At 47.6% G+C, this 17042-nt stretch overlaps 1 protein-coding gene across 11 annotated transcripts in view; it reads right to left on the reverse strand.

Moving 5' to 3' along the window:
* tnrc18 (trinucleotide repeat containing 18) overlaps window positions 1–17042 on the reverse strand; it is a 194729-nt gene that overhangs the window by 16851 nt on the left and 160836 nt on the right. For 9 of the 11 annotated variants that reach the window (XM_038819339.1, XM_038819334.1, XM_038819336.1 and 6 more), the window contains 4 exons: window positions 16658–16733; window positions 13902–14010; window positions 1261–1377; window positions 375–572 (listed from right to left, as the gene is read on the reverse strand). In XM_038819339.1, the coding sequence (XP_038675267.1) occupies window positions 375–572; window positions 1261–1377; window positions 13902–14010; window positions 16658–16733 (500 nt within the window). The remainder of the gene's footprint in view (window positions 1–374; window positions 573–1260; window positions 1378–13901; window positions 14011–16657; window positions 16734–17042) is intronic. The other 2 variants (XM_038819344.1, XM_038819341.1) reach the window with 1 other exon arrangement.

Below are 17042 nucleotides of genomic sequence, written 5' to 3' on the forward strand. Positions count from 1 at the left end.
TCTCAGTCTAATGATGACCATGGAACTACTTAGGGAAGAAAATCTGTCGTCCTTACATGGTCTGGTCTACATGTGACTCCAGATCCACAGCGATGTGGTTCGTGGGCAATTAGGGATGGCCTAAAAAATCTCACTACAGGGCTGCTGGAAACCCCAATAAAGGTTAGGAACCTTCATTCAATTAGACTAACCTGCATATGTATCTTGACTCCATTCTGTATACCCAACAGAAACGTATCAAACTTGGTTTTGAAATTTTCATTGACCCCGAGCCTCGGCAGCTTTTTGAGGAGAGTTGCGGATTTGTGCATGAAAGAAGCTTCCGTCACAACGAATTACCTTCATGATCACGGTCAATCTAATGGTCGACTTACCAGCTTTCCCTTTGGTGGATGCTTTCCTCCCACGGCCTTTATTTTTGGCTGCACTGTTATCGGTGCCCTGAGCACTCGCCTCCTTGCTGTCCACGCCATCTTTGCTGGCTTTCCGGCTCTGTCGTTTGGTGTTAGGCACCAGCAGAGCCGGCGATGGCTCTGCACCTGTTAAGAGGAAGCCAGTCTCTGAATCAGACACTGACAGACATAGCCACTTTTAACTTTTGTGCTACTCGTAACAGCAAAAGATTCAACGAACGGAGGAAATAAAAAGAGAACACAAGGGGAAGGGACAGGGTCGTTCCTGGAGGGTGACATTATCGTACACTCCACCTGATGGTGGCTTTTGACTCTCAGGGATGTCTGTTTCTTGAATCTAATAGACATGGTTGCAAACTGTTGTGCGCCAAGGTCTCTCCTATTCTGGAGAGACCAGAATGGTGACAATAGAGGTTAGGGGTCAGGGAAAATCACTTATTGGACTCTTCTGCCTTCCAAAGTGATCAGAGGGCCACATAAGGATTGGAGGGAGGAGAGGAGAGAGGAGGATGGAAACTTTAAGGGAAGAAAAAAAAAATCTATTATGTTCACTGTTACAGTGGAGAGATCTCCTTCTACTGTTCATTCTGATGCTCTCCATTCAAATCAAGCCAATCAACTCTGGGTTGGTAGAAGCAGCCTTTATATAACCACCGGCTGCAGTTCTCATTGACAATGTAACGCAACCCCCCCCCCCCCCCCGCTGATTTATCCCATAAAAAAAAGCAAATGCAAACCCACGGCTAAATCGCTTTCAAGCCGCTTGAAAGGTTCCTGTCAGATGTCACAAGGTCATCCTTCTAACATGAACGGACATAGTTTGAATAAGGCCATTGGTATTACGTACATTGGATCTTATAATCTGGAGGCAACAGGCGTATGTGGGAAAGAGGAATGCGTCCAGTGTCACCATCATCAAACTCCACCGTGATCAGATCCTCATCTTCATCAGGGTCCGGACTCCCTGGAGAAGAGGGAAGCAGAAGGGGAAAGAGGGTTAGGACAAAGCTAAGGGAAGGGCTGGAGATTTGGGTTGTGGCTGGAAGAGAATATATGGGCAGTTGGATACAGCATAGTTAATGTCAGATAACGTGCCATTGTAATGAAAAAATGAAATGAAATGAAAATCGCTTATTGTCATGAGTAGGCTTCAATGAAGTTACTGTGAAAAGCCCCTAGTCGTCACATTCCGGTGCCTGTTCGGGGAGGCTGTTACGGGAATCGAACCGTGCTGCTGGCCTGCCTTGGTCTGCTTTCAAAGCCAGCGATTTAGCCCAGTGTGCTAAACAGCCCCGTACAAAACATAACCAGAAAATATACCTCTCTTCAGTTCTGAAGAAGAGAGATATTGTCATGAGTCAGGGTTTAGAGAATCCCAAAGTGTATCATGGAGTTCCATGACCCACATCTTTTAATAGATTGTCGTATGGGCAGCACACCAGGTATGGTACAGAAGAAGTGGCAAGTATTTTTAAAAATAAAACAATGTTTATTCTATAAACTCAAGTTAATCTTTTTAAAACAAACAGTGAATATCTCAGCGACCATTAATTCAAATACAGCCCCCAAAGAATATAACACTAAGTAATCCCTTAAACTGTTCTTTTAACATCCAAAAGACTTAACAAACCTTTAAACAGGAGCACATTAGGTTCACATTCACTATTGAGAACATTTATCATTCTGAATTCACCAAATGATCCAGAGATAGTCTTTGGATGGCAGAGATCAACAGGACAGCTCTTTGTTTAACTTCAGCTGCAGCTCACTGGAAACCCAGACACACCCAAACTTTTTCTCAAAGTGAAACTAAAAGGCAGAACCAGAGCTCAGCTCCACCCACACTCTGACATCACTGCATTAACAGGAGCAGCTAACCATTTCTTAAAGTGACATTCTCATGACAATATGAACTTGAAACTCTCTGTCTCCACAGATGTGGCCACACCTACTAAATTTATCCAGATTTGTTATTTTTATTTCAGAAAACATACCATATCGATTGGAAGATGATCTACCCTTAGGTAAAAGCAGGACTGCATGAAGGGTGCTATAAAATGCTCACTGACATATCTGACAAACAGGGACTTGTACAGATAATCTAGGACGATGTTCTGGCGCAGTGTTAAGGGACTTCTGCACTGTTGATGGCATTGTCTTTTGACACAGACAACAAATTGAGACCGTACCTGCTCCCTTAAGTGAATTGAATCGTAGAATCTCGACAGTGCAGAAGGAGGCCATTCAGCCCATCGAGTCAGCACCAACCCTTGGGAAGAGCGACCTAACTAGGTCATGCCCCCACTCCATCCCGTAAACCCATCTAACTTTTTGGACACTAAGGGGCGATTTTTTTTATCACGGTCAATCCACCTAACCTGCACATCTTTGGACTGTGGGAGGAAACAGGAGCACCCGGAGGAAACTCACACAGACACGGGGAGAAAATTCAATCACCACAAAAACAGTCACTCAAGGCCGGAATTGAACCTGGGTCCCTGCTGCTGTGAGGCAGCAGTGCTAACCGCTGTGCAACCGTGCCACCCCCAGTTCCAATAAAAGGTCCCACAGCACCATTCAAAGGAGAGTAGCGGAGGTCTGCTTGGGAGCCTTGGCCAATATTTATTCTTCATCCATTACTAAAAAAATATATTATCTGATTATTATCATATTGCTGTTTGTGGAATCTTGATGTAGCAAGATTGGCTGCCATGTTGTAACAGTGGCAGTGCGAGGGGGCACGCTCCGATGCCTGCGAGATCGGGGTTGAAACACGGGGTTGAAATGTTGAAACACTTCAAAAGTACTTCATTGTCCACAAAATGCTGGCGGCCATCCTGAGGTTGTGAACGTGTGACATAAATGCATGTCTTGATTTCTTCCTGGATCACCAGCTTGTTGATGGATAGTGTTTCAACCAGTTTATTGTGGTGGTTTAAGAAAGATTAAAACAAAGTGTAGCTTTCGTGCACTCGTGACCCAGTCGGTCCAATATGGATCTGTGGAGTTTTCCTTAATGTGTCCGGCAGCGTATCAATTCAGCAGACCCTGCGAGAATTGCACAGGAGTTGGTATGTCTGCAGATTGGAAGCGATGAGGAGCTGTTTTTATTTTGCACAGTCCATTTACCTGGTGACATTTACCAAACAGTAAGAATCTTCCCCACCCTATTCTTGCATGGCGAGTATGACTGAAAATGAATGGGCCGTACACACAATAACAATTCTATGTAGTAAAACAGTATAAGGCACTTCACAGAAGCGTTATGAAACCAATCTGACACTGAACCACATAAGATATATTAGGACAGAAAATCAAAAAGCTTGATCATAAACATTGGGTGCAATTTTCCCAAAATTGCAGAGTGTTGGAGCAGGTGGGAAAAGCTGTGTGAAACATATTTTCTCGCCTGATTAAACAGCACTCTGTGGAAGTTAAGAGTGCTCCCGAGAATCACAGTCAGCTGGGGGAGGGAGGAGCTGGGGGGGGGGGGGGGGGGGGGGGGGGGGGCTGCAGGGCCTAAACACACTGGCAAAGCCGGGATTCTGAGACCGGGACGCAATTTTTAAAAAGGAATGGCTCCCCGATCTCAAAGTTACATTTAAGGCCCCCCTCCCTGTCCATGGAGAATGGAACCCCCCCCCCCAATGGAGATCAGGTGCCACCTCACAGAGATTGAGACATGCCCCCCCCCCCAAAAAAAAACCCACTGGAGACCAGGGTCCACCCGTGGAGATGTAGGGGCCCCTCCTCCAAGAATTGGGGTACCCGCCCCCACCATAATGCCAACATCAGGGCACCACCTCTTCACCCCGATCTCGCAGGCATCGGAGCGTGCCCCCTCGCAGGCTCTTCCCTCTCCCCCCACCACACATCAGGAGAACCCACCTGCCCAATGGAGGAGGGTTACCCCCCTACCAACACCTCCTTGGCACTACCCTGTTGGCAGGGGGTAACTCTGCCAGGATGGCAGGGGCAATGCCCAGCCAACCTCCCGGGCTGCAGGCACCTCTGCGTCCCTGGTATGGTCATCATAACCAGTTTCGCCTTTGAAAGCCAGGAGCACTTTGTGCAGGCGTGACGGATTCGTCGTAGGGTGAGCCCACTAATTATTAAAACGTATTTAAATCTATGGAAATCAGGCTCACACCCTCACTTGAGAACCTGATTACATCACCGGGGGAATCTCGAACTGCGATCTCGCTGGCGAAAAGCCACATTTATGTCGCTTGAAAGATTTTGGGGCCATTACGGGATTTGCGTCCCTGGCTAACGGGGCCCCTAGACCATGGCCATTATATCGTAATAAGAGAACGGCCCAAGTGAGATACAGAAAAAAAAAGAGGCTACAGAATGATATAGTCTGAAGCGGACACAGAGAAACTCTGGTTATGCGAGCACAACAAGTTGCTAGTTCAGTGGGGCGGGAATTATCAAATGCCAATTTAGAAGTTGAGAACCAGAAAGTGTTCAGTATGATGTGGTGCTCTTTAGCTGCGGAAAGTCGAAGCGCCCCATTCAAAAGGCAATTGGACTGTGATCATAAAAGAAAGAATTTGGGGTGTCCTGGAGAGAAGGGCACCAAGTCAACAGCTCACTCGGAGAGCTGCTGTAGCCACAATGAGCTGAATTGTCTCCTGTGTTGTAAGGATTCTATGATGTGGAGTTATGCGAAACGTTTACTAACTATTTCATTCAATCCTGAACCTGGAATGCTGAAAACAACTTCAGAATAAGAACCAAGTGGATTAAGATCACGTGCTGCAATAGGAATTTCTGGTATAATTTGGTGGAAGTGGAGACACAGTTGAATTGTCTGGAGAATGGTCACATTTAACAACTCAATAAAGTATCTGGAATTTTAAAAAAACATTGTCGATTGTCGTAAAAACCCTTCTGGTTCACCTAATGTCTTTTAGGGAAGGAAATTTGCCGTCCTTATCTGGTCTGGCCTATGTGTGACTCCAAACCCACAGCAATGTGGTTGACTGAACTGGCCTCTGAAATGGCCTAGCAAGCCACTCAGTTGTATTCAACCACTGCAAAATGGAACAAAAAAGGAATGAAACAGTTTTGACCACCCTGCATCGACCAAGGCATTGGAAATGACAATGGCAAAACCAGCCCTGTCGACCCTGCAAAGTCTCTCTTGCTAACATCTGGGGGCTTGCGCCAAAGTTGGGAGAGCTGTCTCACATACAAGTGAAGCAACAGCCTGACGTAGTCATACTCACAGATTCAGACCTCACAGATAAAGGGCGGGATTCCCCTTTCCAGGGACTAAGTCCTCACACCGGCGGGAAAACCGGCACGAAACACTCCGGCGTCAACAGCCCCCGAAAGTGCAGAATTCTCTGCACTTCCTAGGGGCTAGGTTGACTGCGCGAGTTAGTGCATGCGCCAAAGGGCCAGTGTGATCTCACGTATGCGCGGAACCGCCGGCATGGTACAGTGCATGCACAGACCGGCCGGCATATTCTGGTACATGCGCAGGCGGTTGTCGTCTCTGCGTTGGCTAGGTGGACTGCGCGAGTTAGTGCATGCGCCAAAGGGCCAGCGTGATTTCACGTATGCGCGGAACCGCCGGCATGGTACTTTGCATGCACAGACCGGCCGGCGTATTCTGGCGCATGCGCAGGGGGTTGTCGTCTCCATGTTGGCTATGGCAGAGCCCTACCGGGGCTGGCGCGGAAGGAAGGAGTGCCCCCACAGCACCCGCAGATGGCGGGCCCGGATCACGGGCCGGGCCACCATGGCCCCCTCCCAGGTCAGATTCCCCCTGCGCTCCCCCGAGGACCGCCCCAGCTGACTTACCTGCCAGGTCCCGCCGTGTGGGACCAGGTCTAAACAACGCTGGCAGGACTGGCCAGAAACGGACGGCCTGCCCGGCCCATCGGGGCACAGAGAATGACTGCCCTTGACATCAAGGCAGCATTTAACCCAATTGTGGCATTAAGGAGCCCTAGCAAAACTGGAGTCACTGGGAACTCGGGGGACAACTCTCCGCTGGTTAGAGTCATACCTGGTACAAAGGAAAATAGTTGCAGTGATTGGAGGTCAATCATCTCAGCTCCAGGACATCACTGCAGGAGTTTCTCAGGCTATTGTCCTAGGCCCAACCATCTTCAGCTGCTTCATCAATGACCTTCCCTCCATCATAAGATCAGAAGTGGTGATGTTCGCTGATGGGACTGCACAATATTCAGTATCATTCGCAACTCCTCAGATAATTAAGTAGTCCATGTTCAAATGTAGTGACACCTGGACAATATCCAGGCTTGGGCTGACAAGTGGCAAGTAACATTTGCAACACACAAGTGCCAGGCTATGACTATCTCCCGACAAGGGAGGAGCTGACCATTGCCCTTTGACATTCAATTGCATTACTATTGCTGAACCACCACTATCAACGTCTTGGGGATTACCATTGACCAGAAACTGAACCAGACTAGCCACATAAATACTGTGGCTACAAGAACAGGTCAGAGGCGAGGAATCCTGCAGCAAGTAACTCACCTTCTGACTCCTTCAAACCTCTCCATCATCCACAAAGCACAAGTCAGGAGTGTAATGAAGTACTGTCCACTTGCCTGGATGAGTGCAGCTCCAACAACACTCAAGAAGCTCGACAGCATCCAGCACAATGCAGCCCCCTTGATTGCTACCCCTTCCACTAAAGTCAATCCCTCCTCCACCGATGAACAGTGGCAGCAAACACACTGGGCGGGATTCTCCGACCCCCCCCGCTGGGTCAGAGAATCGCCGGAGTGCGGTGTGAATCCCGCCCCCGCCGGCTGTCGAATTCTCCAGCGCTGGGGATTTAGCGCGCACCCCCCCCCCCCCTCCCCCCCGTGATTCTCCGGCCTGTGATAAGCCTAGTGGTTGCCCGTTTTCGGCCGGTCCCACCGGCATATGTTACGACAGGTACTTACTGGCGGGACCTGGCTCCACGGGCGGCCTCCGGGGTCCTCGGGGCGGCCTGGCCCGCGATCTGAGCCCTCCGATCCGCAAGTGGGCCTGTGCCATGGGGGCACTCTATTCCTCCGCGCCAGCTGGTGTACCGGTCCGCGATGGCCGGCGCGGAGATGAACCCCCCCCGCGCATGCACTGTGATGACGCCAGCACACTCTGGTGCTCCCGCGCATGCGCCTACTCGCGCCGGCTGGCGGAGGCCGTTCGTTGCCGGTTGGCATGGCACCAAGCCCCTTCCGCGCCAGCCAGCATGGCACAAACCACTCTGGTGCCAGCCTAGCCCCTGAAGGTGCGGCGGATTCCGAAGAATCCCGCCCACTATCTACAAGATGCACTGCAGGAATTCACCAAGGTTCCTTAGGCAGCATCTTCCAAACCCACTATCTCTACTATCTCGAAGGACAAGGGCAGCAGATGACAGGAACCCCACTACCTGGAGTTTCATCTCAAAGTCAATCACCACACTTGGAAATATATCGCCGTTCCTTCACTGTCCCCGAGTCAAAATCCTGGAATTTCCTCCCTAACAGCACAGTGGGTGCACCTACATCTCAGAGACAGCAGCAGTTCAAGAAGGCAGCTCACCATCACTTTCTCAAGGGCAACATAGGGTAATAAATGCTGACCCACATTGCATTAAAATTATTTCTTAAAAACTCTTAACATTGCCTTAGTTTGGGTGGCACGGTGGTGCAATGGTTAGCATTGCTGCCTCACGGCGCTGAGGACCCGGGTTCGATGCCGTCCCCAGGTCACTGTTCGTGTGGAGTTTGCACATTCTCCCCGTGTCTGAGTGGGTCTCACCCCCACAACCCAAAGATGTGCAGGTTAGGTGGATTGGCCACGCTAAATTGCCCCTTAATTGGGAAAAAAGAATTGGGTACTCTGAAATTTATATTAAAAAAAATATTGTCTTAATTAAATCAACCTATTAAAACCGATAATTTGAACATAATGTGAAGTATATTGCTGTCAGGTTTTAAATTTAAACCATGGCTCTCAAAGGATGAAACCTTTTCTGATTTGATGTTTTGGCTCTGGTTATAATCACATTCACATGACAGTTCACAGTGAAAATGAATATTACACCTCAGGTGTAAGTGTTGCCTGCCGGCTGCTTTCTGGAACCATTTAAAACTGGAGCTAAACACCGAGTGTGTTACTAAGCTGTGTAGAACATATAGGTCCAGGTTCGATCCCAGCTGTGGTGCGTTAGCTAATCTCGGGGCAGGATGTGAGGAAGGGATGGACATAGTGGCCACCTTACATTGGGATTCAATATCCCTCACTAGAGAAGGGTGCAGCTAGCCTGCTCCTGATTGCTAACCATTATCTTCAGTTAACGTTGTATGTGACCAGACCCATCGGTGATGCCTCTCCTGAGGTCTATTAACCTGTTGGGACCTGCCGAGACTTCCACCAAAGAATAGCTCCGTAGGAGAGTCTCTCCGTCTCCCTGTCTCCCTCTCCTTTTTTGAGACATTCAAAGGGGAGGCTGTGGCGTAATGGCATTGTCACCGGACAGAAACCCAGGGCAATGCTCTGGGGACCCAGGTTCGAATCCCACCATGGCAGATGGTGAAATATGAATTCAATTTGGAATCAGGTCCAATGATGACCATGAAACCATTGTCGTTTGTCTTTAAAAACTCATCTGGTTCATTAACTTAGGGAAGAAAATCTGCCATCCTTACCTGGTCTGGCCTACATGTGACTCCAGATCCACAGCAATATGGTTGAGTCTAAATGGTCTTGTGAGCAATTAAGGATGTGCAATAAGTGCTGGCCAAACCAGTGACGCCCACATCCAATGAATTTTTAAAAACCTCCTCAAAACGTTTGGCCACCTGTCCTAGTATTTTCTGTGTTTGGTAAAGCTCCCATGAGGTGCCTCGGGATGTTTCAACTAATCTGAAGGCGCTATATAAATGCACGTTCTTGGTGTGATATTGGATGGTGGCTGGAGACCAGCCCGAGCCTTGCACTCGGGGGTGAACATCAAATTCAGCAGCTGACCGACATTCTATTGCAACCCAACTCACTGCTCGCGAGGAAAGAAAAAGGTTCCAGTTACCCAAACATAGATGTTGGTGTGCCTCTTTTTTGATAAAGGCAGACCATCATTCTGGGTGCAATGTCCCACTGGGATTGGTGATTCCTCTACAAGATCTACTCTAGTCCAGGGAATTCTACGGTGCCTTTGCGCTGCGGGTGGAGAGTAATCCGGGTCTTATACCATTTTCCCTGGAGCCTATTCAAGCAGTTGTTGGGGGCAAAGTCAATTCTGTTTAGAAATCAAAGCTTGCTTAGCATTTTATTCTTTTTGCCTTTCTAATGGAGATTATTACAGTTGTGGTTGCTGTGTAAACACTCAACATGTTGAATTGTCTTGTATGCCTCTCCTGTCTCTTCAGATGTGATTAGCTACCATCTTGAGACTTTCCTAAGCAAGAATGAAGATTAGATGAGGGTTTTCTGTAAAAAAACACAGCTCTAAAACCTACTTTCAACACATTCCTAATCCAATCCAAGAGAGATTTTTTTTAAATATAGGAAGGTTGGCCAAATGTGCTTCTGGCTGCAGTACAGGGGAACAAAAAGCAGAGTTTTTTTTCTGGTTCGCTTTATGTAGCCAGCTGCAAACGCGAGTGTTCCCACTATAAAGGGAGTGGAGTATTGCAGATTTATGGAAATAATTAGAGGATAGCAGTTATCACAATGTCAGCACACCATGATAAATCCCCGTCTCACATTCAAGAGCACAGTGATAAATCTGCCCTGAAAGCAAACGGCCCAAACACATTTTCTTTTTTTAAAGTTACAAGCTTCGAAGACCTTCCTGTCAACTTTAGGGACCAGCTCGCCATTCGGGTACTCCACTTAAGTGCAAGTCCCTTAATTCTGATTTATTCTAATCAATACATTGGATCAAAGGGTTGTGCAGTAACCAGGAAGAAGTAAAATGGAAAACTTCTTAAAAGAGGACCTTTCCTGGTGTGGGATTTATCATAACGCATATAAATGATCTGACAGTTTCAGTAAGTGCTGAACCCAGGGAGGTTTAAGTGAATGCTAATTTCTGCTTTTTGTAGGAATCTCACTGGATTTTATTTTATTCGTTGGTGGGATGTGGGTGTCGCCGACAAGGCCAGCATTTATTGCCTGTCCCTAAATGCCCTTCAGAAGGTGGTTCATCTTCAGGAACCGCTGCAGTCCATGTGGTGTAGGTACACCCACACTGCTGATAGGGAGGGAGTTCCAGGATTTTAACCCAGTGACAGTGAAGGAACGGCCGATATATTTCCAAGTCAAGGCGGTGTGCGGCTTAGAGGTGATCTCGCAGGTGGTGTTGTTCCCACGTATCTGCCCCCTTTTAGATGGTAGAGGTTACAAGTTTGTAAGGTATTGTTGAAGGAGCCTGGGTGAGTTGTTGCAGTACATCTTGTATTTTTTTTTAATTTTAAAAAATTTGAAGTGCCAAATTCTTTTTTTACCAATTAAGGTGCAAATTAGCGTGGCTAATCCACCTACCATGCACATCTTTGGGTTGAGGGGTGTGACCCACGCAGATATATGGAGAATGTGCAAACTCCACACAGACAGTGACCTGGGGCCAGGATCAAACCCAGGTCTTCAGCGCCATGAGCAGCACGGTAGCGCAAGTGAAAGCTTCAACTGTGGCGCCAGGATCCCAGGTTCGATTCCCTGCTGGGTCACTGTCTGTGTGGAGTCTGCACGTTCTTCCTGTGTCTGCGTGGGTTTCCTCCCGGTGCTCCGGTTTCTTCCCACAGTCCAAAGATGTGCAGATTAGGTGGATTGGCCATGATAAATTGCTCTTAGTGACCAAAAAAGGTTAGGAGGGGTTATTGGGTTACGGGGATAGGGTGGAAGTGAGGGCTTAAGTGGGTCGGTGCAGACTCGATCGGCCGAATGGCCTCCTTCTGCAGTGTATGTTCTATATTCTATGAGGCAGCAGTGTTAACCACTGTGCCACCGTGCCGCCAGGCAGCACATCTTGTAGATGGTACACACTGCTGCCACTGTGTGGTGAATAGTGAAGGTAGCGGATTGGGTGATGATCAAGTGGGCTGCTTTGTTCTGGATGGCGTTGAGCTTTGTGTGTTGTTGGAGCTGCAGTCACCCAGACGAGCGTCACACTTCTGACTTATGCCTTGGAGGTGGTGGATAGGCTTCTGGGAGTCAGGAGGTGAAATACTTTCCACAGAATTCCCAGCTTTTGACCGGTCTTGTTGCCAAAAAAAAACAGCCGTGATGACAGGCACAGAGGCTGCTGGCGCAAAATTTGTTCACTCCCCTCCCCTTCCAAAAAACTGCGGGCGAGCATAAAGAAACTCTCATCTGCTTGTGCCATGGACCGCTGAACCTGTCCAAGGCCTCTCCTGACAGGAGTCTCTGCTTCATAGCTGCCAATACAATGGAGCACACGACCCCAAAAACCTAATATCCCCACTGCAGGTGGGCCCTGACCCGTTATTTGGGAACCCCTGACCTGGAGAGTTAGTGTTGGCTATTCATTGGTAGGACACCGTCTGACATGTTCTTTAGATGAGATAGTAAACAAAAGCCCCATTTACCCTCTCAAGTGGATACAAATATCACTATTTCAAAAAGCAGGGGTGTAATGCCTGGTGCCCTGCCCAATATTTATCACTCAACCAATATTAATAAAAAATAACAATTTAATCAGTCAATATCTCATTGCTGTGTGAAAGTTGACTGTCACATTCCTACATTAGAGCTATCCTTCAATAACACTTAATTAACTCAGTAAGAAGTCTTACAACACCAGGTTAAAGTCCAACAGGTTTGTTTCAAACACGAGCTTTCGGAGCACGGCTCCTTCTTCACCTGAAGAAGGAGCCGTGCTCCGAAAGCTCGTGTTTGAAACAAACCTGTTGGACTTTAACCTGGTGTTGTAAGACTTCTTACTGTGCTCACCCCAGTCCAACGCCGGCATCTCCACATCATAACTTAATTAACTGGCATGTTCTGAGGTTCTGGAAGATGTTTTATAAGTGCTACGTTTTTATCTTGGCGTCACACACTCGTACTTTTCAGTGGCTTGTGATCTGGGACAGGCTAATACTTCCCCATTCTCTCCGAGTGGTCCAGGAATACTGGAATATTGGCCAAATGGATATCAGTTAACAAGTGCAGGAAGAGAGTGTGTCGGGGGCCCAGGCTCTGCCTGTGTGCATCACGCACTCACTGGATAAACTCACTGCTGACCGAGCCCAGAGCACTTTACTGGACTGGCCAACTCTTCCCTACTCTCCAAGTTATTTTATGTTCCACAGCCGACCTCCCCTCCTCTCATTTCTCCTGCACTCTCCTCTACCTCCTTAGCCCTCCCATCAGCCATCACTCTTCTCTTCTCACCCTCTCCTCCCACTCCCCTCTGCTGTACCTTCAATTCCATTTCCCACTCTATCCCCTCCCCTCACTCTCCTCCCGTCTCTAAATGCCTCCCCTCTATCACCTCTCTACTTCCCTCGAACTCTTTTGTTCTCCAACTCCCCTCTACCTACCTTCCATCTTTCAACTCTAGCATCCTTCCTTCTTCTCCTCCAACTCCCCTCTCCTGTACCTTCCATTCCATTTCCCACTCTATCCCCTCCCCTCACTCTCCTCCGCTTCTCCAAATGCCTCCCCTTCATCACCTCTCTACTTCCCTCGATGTCTTTTGTCCTCCAACTCCCCTCCACCTACCCTCCATCTCAACCTTCCTCCTTCTCCTCCAACTTCAATAACCAGATTTTGTTTCCAGAATATTTAGATTTGAACCATGATTTCCATGGAACAATGCGTTTTTGTTTCTTCTAACCTCCTCATCTCTCACTGTCCTCTCCTCCAACCCCGTTCCTCCTCTGCCCCTCTTCTCTAACTCACCTTCCCTGTACCTCCCAGCTCTACCATCTTCCCCTCCCTCCGCTCCAATTCCTCTTCCCTCTCCTCTTACTACCCCGCCTGGTCTAACTCACTCTCCTCTATCCTCCTTCTCCTCCAACTCCACTTTCCCCACTTTCTTTACCCCCTCCCCTCGAACCCCTCTTCTTTAAACCCCTCTCCTCTCACCACCCTCCCCTCCCTCTTCTCTATACCCTTTCTCCTCCAACTCCCCTCCCTTGTACCTCCCAGCTCTATCACCTCCCCTCCCCCCAAAAAATGGCGAGACAATGTCATTTCAAACCCCTTCTGAAACCTTTTAGGAAATAAATGCATTCTGCTCATTAGAAATGTGGGAAATAAGAGGAGTTGTTTTTTGTGCTCAAAGGGGAGATCGGTTTGCACGTAAAGCAGAGCAGATCCTGTGATTAGTGCGCTTCTAGGTGAACACATTAGAGCTTCCATTGCTGAATCAGCATTAAGCCATCATTCTTAGACTGCCCAAATGGGAAGCTTGGATGTTAGTAAATTTTTAAATGATGACAGCGTGACAAGACAGGACTTCCATTTTAACATTTTGTGTGAGCTACTAATAAACAGTGACAGTACCTCTGACAACGGTTCCTGGGTAGAGGCAGCGATACTGCTGGCTCCAGTAAGCAGCAATTCGGGTGCCCTCGGGCAACAACCTCACAGAGGTGGGCTTAACATCAATGATCTGCTTCAAAGAAAAACAAGATCCAAAATTAAAGCCGCGTCTGAATTTCAGAATAATTCGATTCTGACAAACTAAAGGCTGATCTCAGCAGCAAGGCGATATCCTTAGGCCATCACTCACTGAGTTACAAGTTGAAAAAGTTGTGTTTTATAAAAATTTGTATGTTTCTGCTTGATCTTTTTGTATGTTATAAACTGAAAGTTTTCTGAATAAAAATCGTTTGTTTTTTTTGAAAAAAGAAAAAGTTGTGCTTTAGACGAGCAGCAAATGAATTCATCCAGTATCACAGGACAGCATTTCACTAACCTCCAGGATACAGGGAGAGAAGGCTGGTACAATCGCGGGGAAATGGGTGGTTTTGACACTCTGACCACATCCTGCCGTCAGGGAATTTTACTGAAATTGGATATGCCGCCCACTTGACTGAGACAACCAGCTCAACCACCTGGAGGAGGCTGCCAGCTAAATAAAGATGGCCTCCCAGTGCGAAGAAAGGTTATGTTAAAGGGAAAAGGTCCGCAGGCCTCTATGATATACCTGGAGGGGTTTCCCTACCAGCCCTGGGCACTGGATTTTTTTTGCCTGCTTTCCTCAGCAGTGGCAACTGGTGGCACTGCTGAGAAAGTGGCCCTCTGATTGGACTAGCTGCTCTCAGGGATGGGCCGATAAAATTCAGGAGAAGGCCCACTGGCCATCCTGCGCGTGCTGGCAACACCCTTTTTCTGCTGATGACAGGCTGTCCTCCCAAGCTGATAAATGACAGCCACGGATTCGACACTGGATAGTCCCACAAGAACACTGGGGCATCCGTGCAGCGGAATACATCGGGCTTACAGTGGACAAATTTCCAAACTTCAACTGAGAAGTAGCTGAGCGTGTGCAGTTTGGCATACATAGAACATAGAACAGTACAGCACAGAACAGGCCCTTCGGCCCTTGATGTTGTGCCGAGCAATGATCACCCTACTCAAACCCACGTATCCACCCTATACCCGTAACCCAACAACTCCCCCCCTTAACTTTACTTTGTAGGACACTACGGGCAATTTAGCATGGCCAATCCACCTAACCCGCACATCTTTGGACTGTGGGAGGAAACCGGAGCACCCGGAGGAAACCCACGTACACACGGGGAGGACGTGCAGACTCCACACAGACAGTGACCCAGTTCGATTCCCGGCTGGGTCACTGTCTGTGTGGAGTCTGCACGTCCTCCCCGTGTGTGCGTGGGTTTCCTCCGGGTGCTCCGGTTTCCTCCCACAGTCCAAAGATGTGCGGGTTAGGTGGATTGGCCATGCTAAATTGCCCGTAGTGTCCTAATAGTAAGGTTAAGGGGGGGAGTTGTTGGGTTATGGGTATAGGGTGGATACGTGTGTATGCTGTTTCTGTGGTGAGAAATATGGTCCACAGCTTATATATGCTAACACTGACTATTTACATTTCCAGCTTCTACAAGATACCTTGTGTTATAACCTGCCCAGCCTTACAGGGTAGGACTGATCCACTACCCATGGAGTTTGGAGAATTAGAACTCTCTCAATAAGAGGGAGGAGGACCTTTAATTAAGGCAATGTGCCATTGTATAATCGGCCAGTCAGGCAATGACTAGAGAAGACCCAATAGGGAACTACTCGAGCAATGTATATAGTTAACGTGTAAAATTAAAATAAGTTATTTTTCTCTATGACTTGATTTGTTGTCCCTTACAAAACCTTGGAAAACCACTGGCAACAAGAGCTGAACTTTACTGACCGTACAATGCTTCAAACTCTAAATTGGGGTTTTAAATTAAACACTGTAGAGTAGTGTCGGGGGGGGGTTTAGCTCAGTAGGCTGGATGATTGACCCATGTAGTGGAGTGGCACCAATAGCTCGGCTTCATTTCCAGTAATGGCTGAGGCCATTCATGAAGATTAATGTTGGTTCGGTAAGGTTACGGGGATAGGTCAGGGGAGTGGGCCTAGGTAGGCTGCTCTTTTAGAGGGTCAGGGCAGACTCAATGGGCCGATTGGCCTCCTTCTGCAATTAGGAATTCTATGGTTCTATGAAGGCCCTGCTTTCTCAAGCTTGCCCCTCGTCTAAGGTGTGGTGACCCTCAGATTAAATCACTACCAGTCAGCTCTCATTCAAAAGGGAGAGGAACCTATTGTCCTCTGGGACTGTGGCGACATTTACATTTTAAAGTGCAGTCTACCCCACCTAAGACTAACCCCTTCAAACAAATATACTGTTCATTGTAATGATCTGTATCAAAACAATAGGGAAAATCCATAGACAAATAATTTAATTGAAATCACCAAAGGAAAATCACATCAAATCCTGTGTACTGGGTTGGTATTATAAGCAGCATCTGCAAAGGGAAGTTTCTTGCTATTGTTCTCAGACGTGTACAGCGTTGAGGAAAATGATACTTCATTTAAAGTGCTGATGAAGACATCAGATACAATGAGGAGCTCTGAGCCTTTTTAAATTTTGCTAGTTTTTCACTGTCTGGATTCCACAATGAGTGATTTCACTTTGCTATCTGTACATCCAGGACTGAGGAAAAACTGACACGAGGTCGTAACTAAGTCGAGCAGCATGTGGGGAAAGAGCATCTAAAACCGAATCTTAGAGGAACTTCTGTAATCAAAAACAAGCCTCTCACCGCTTCTTGTAGGAGCTGCTCCAAGGAGTAGATGTGAGGACGGTTTCCCCTCTCTCCCTCTACAACCACACGGTATCTAGAACAGATATGTTAATGTTTTAGGCAGGGCAGAATGTTTACACAGTGCAATCTTCTCCACCTTTCTGTATTTCCATTAAATCAGAACCTCAGAGTTGTTTTTTAAAAATTTAGAGTACCTGACTATTTTTTTCCAATTAAGGGGCAATTTAGTGTGGCCAATCCACCTAATTTGCACATCTTTGGGTTGTGGGGATGAAACCCACGCAGACATGGCAAAGAACCTCAGAATTGTAGCTGGAATTTAAACACTTCTTTAAAAGATAAATTTCTGTCCGTTCCAACAATTGTTGAAGGGAATTTGAAA

This window comes from Scyliorhinus canicula, chromosome 15 (assembly GCF_902713615.1).
Source record: "Scyliorhinus canicula chromosome 15, sScyCan1.1, whole genome shotgun sequence".
Taxonomy (NCBI): Eukaryota; Metazoa; Chordata; class Chondrichthyes; order Carcharhiniformes; family Scyliorhinidae; genus Scyliorhinus; species Scyliorhinus canicula.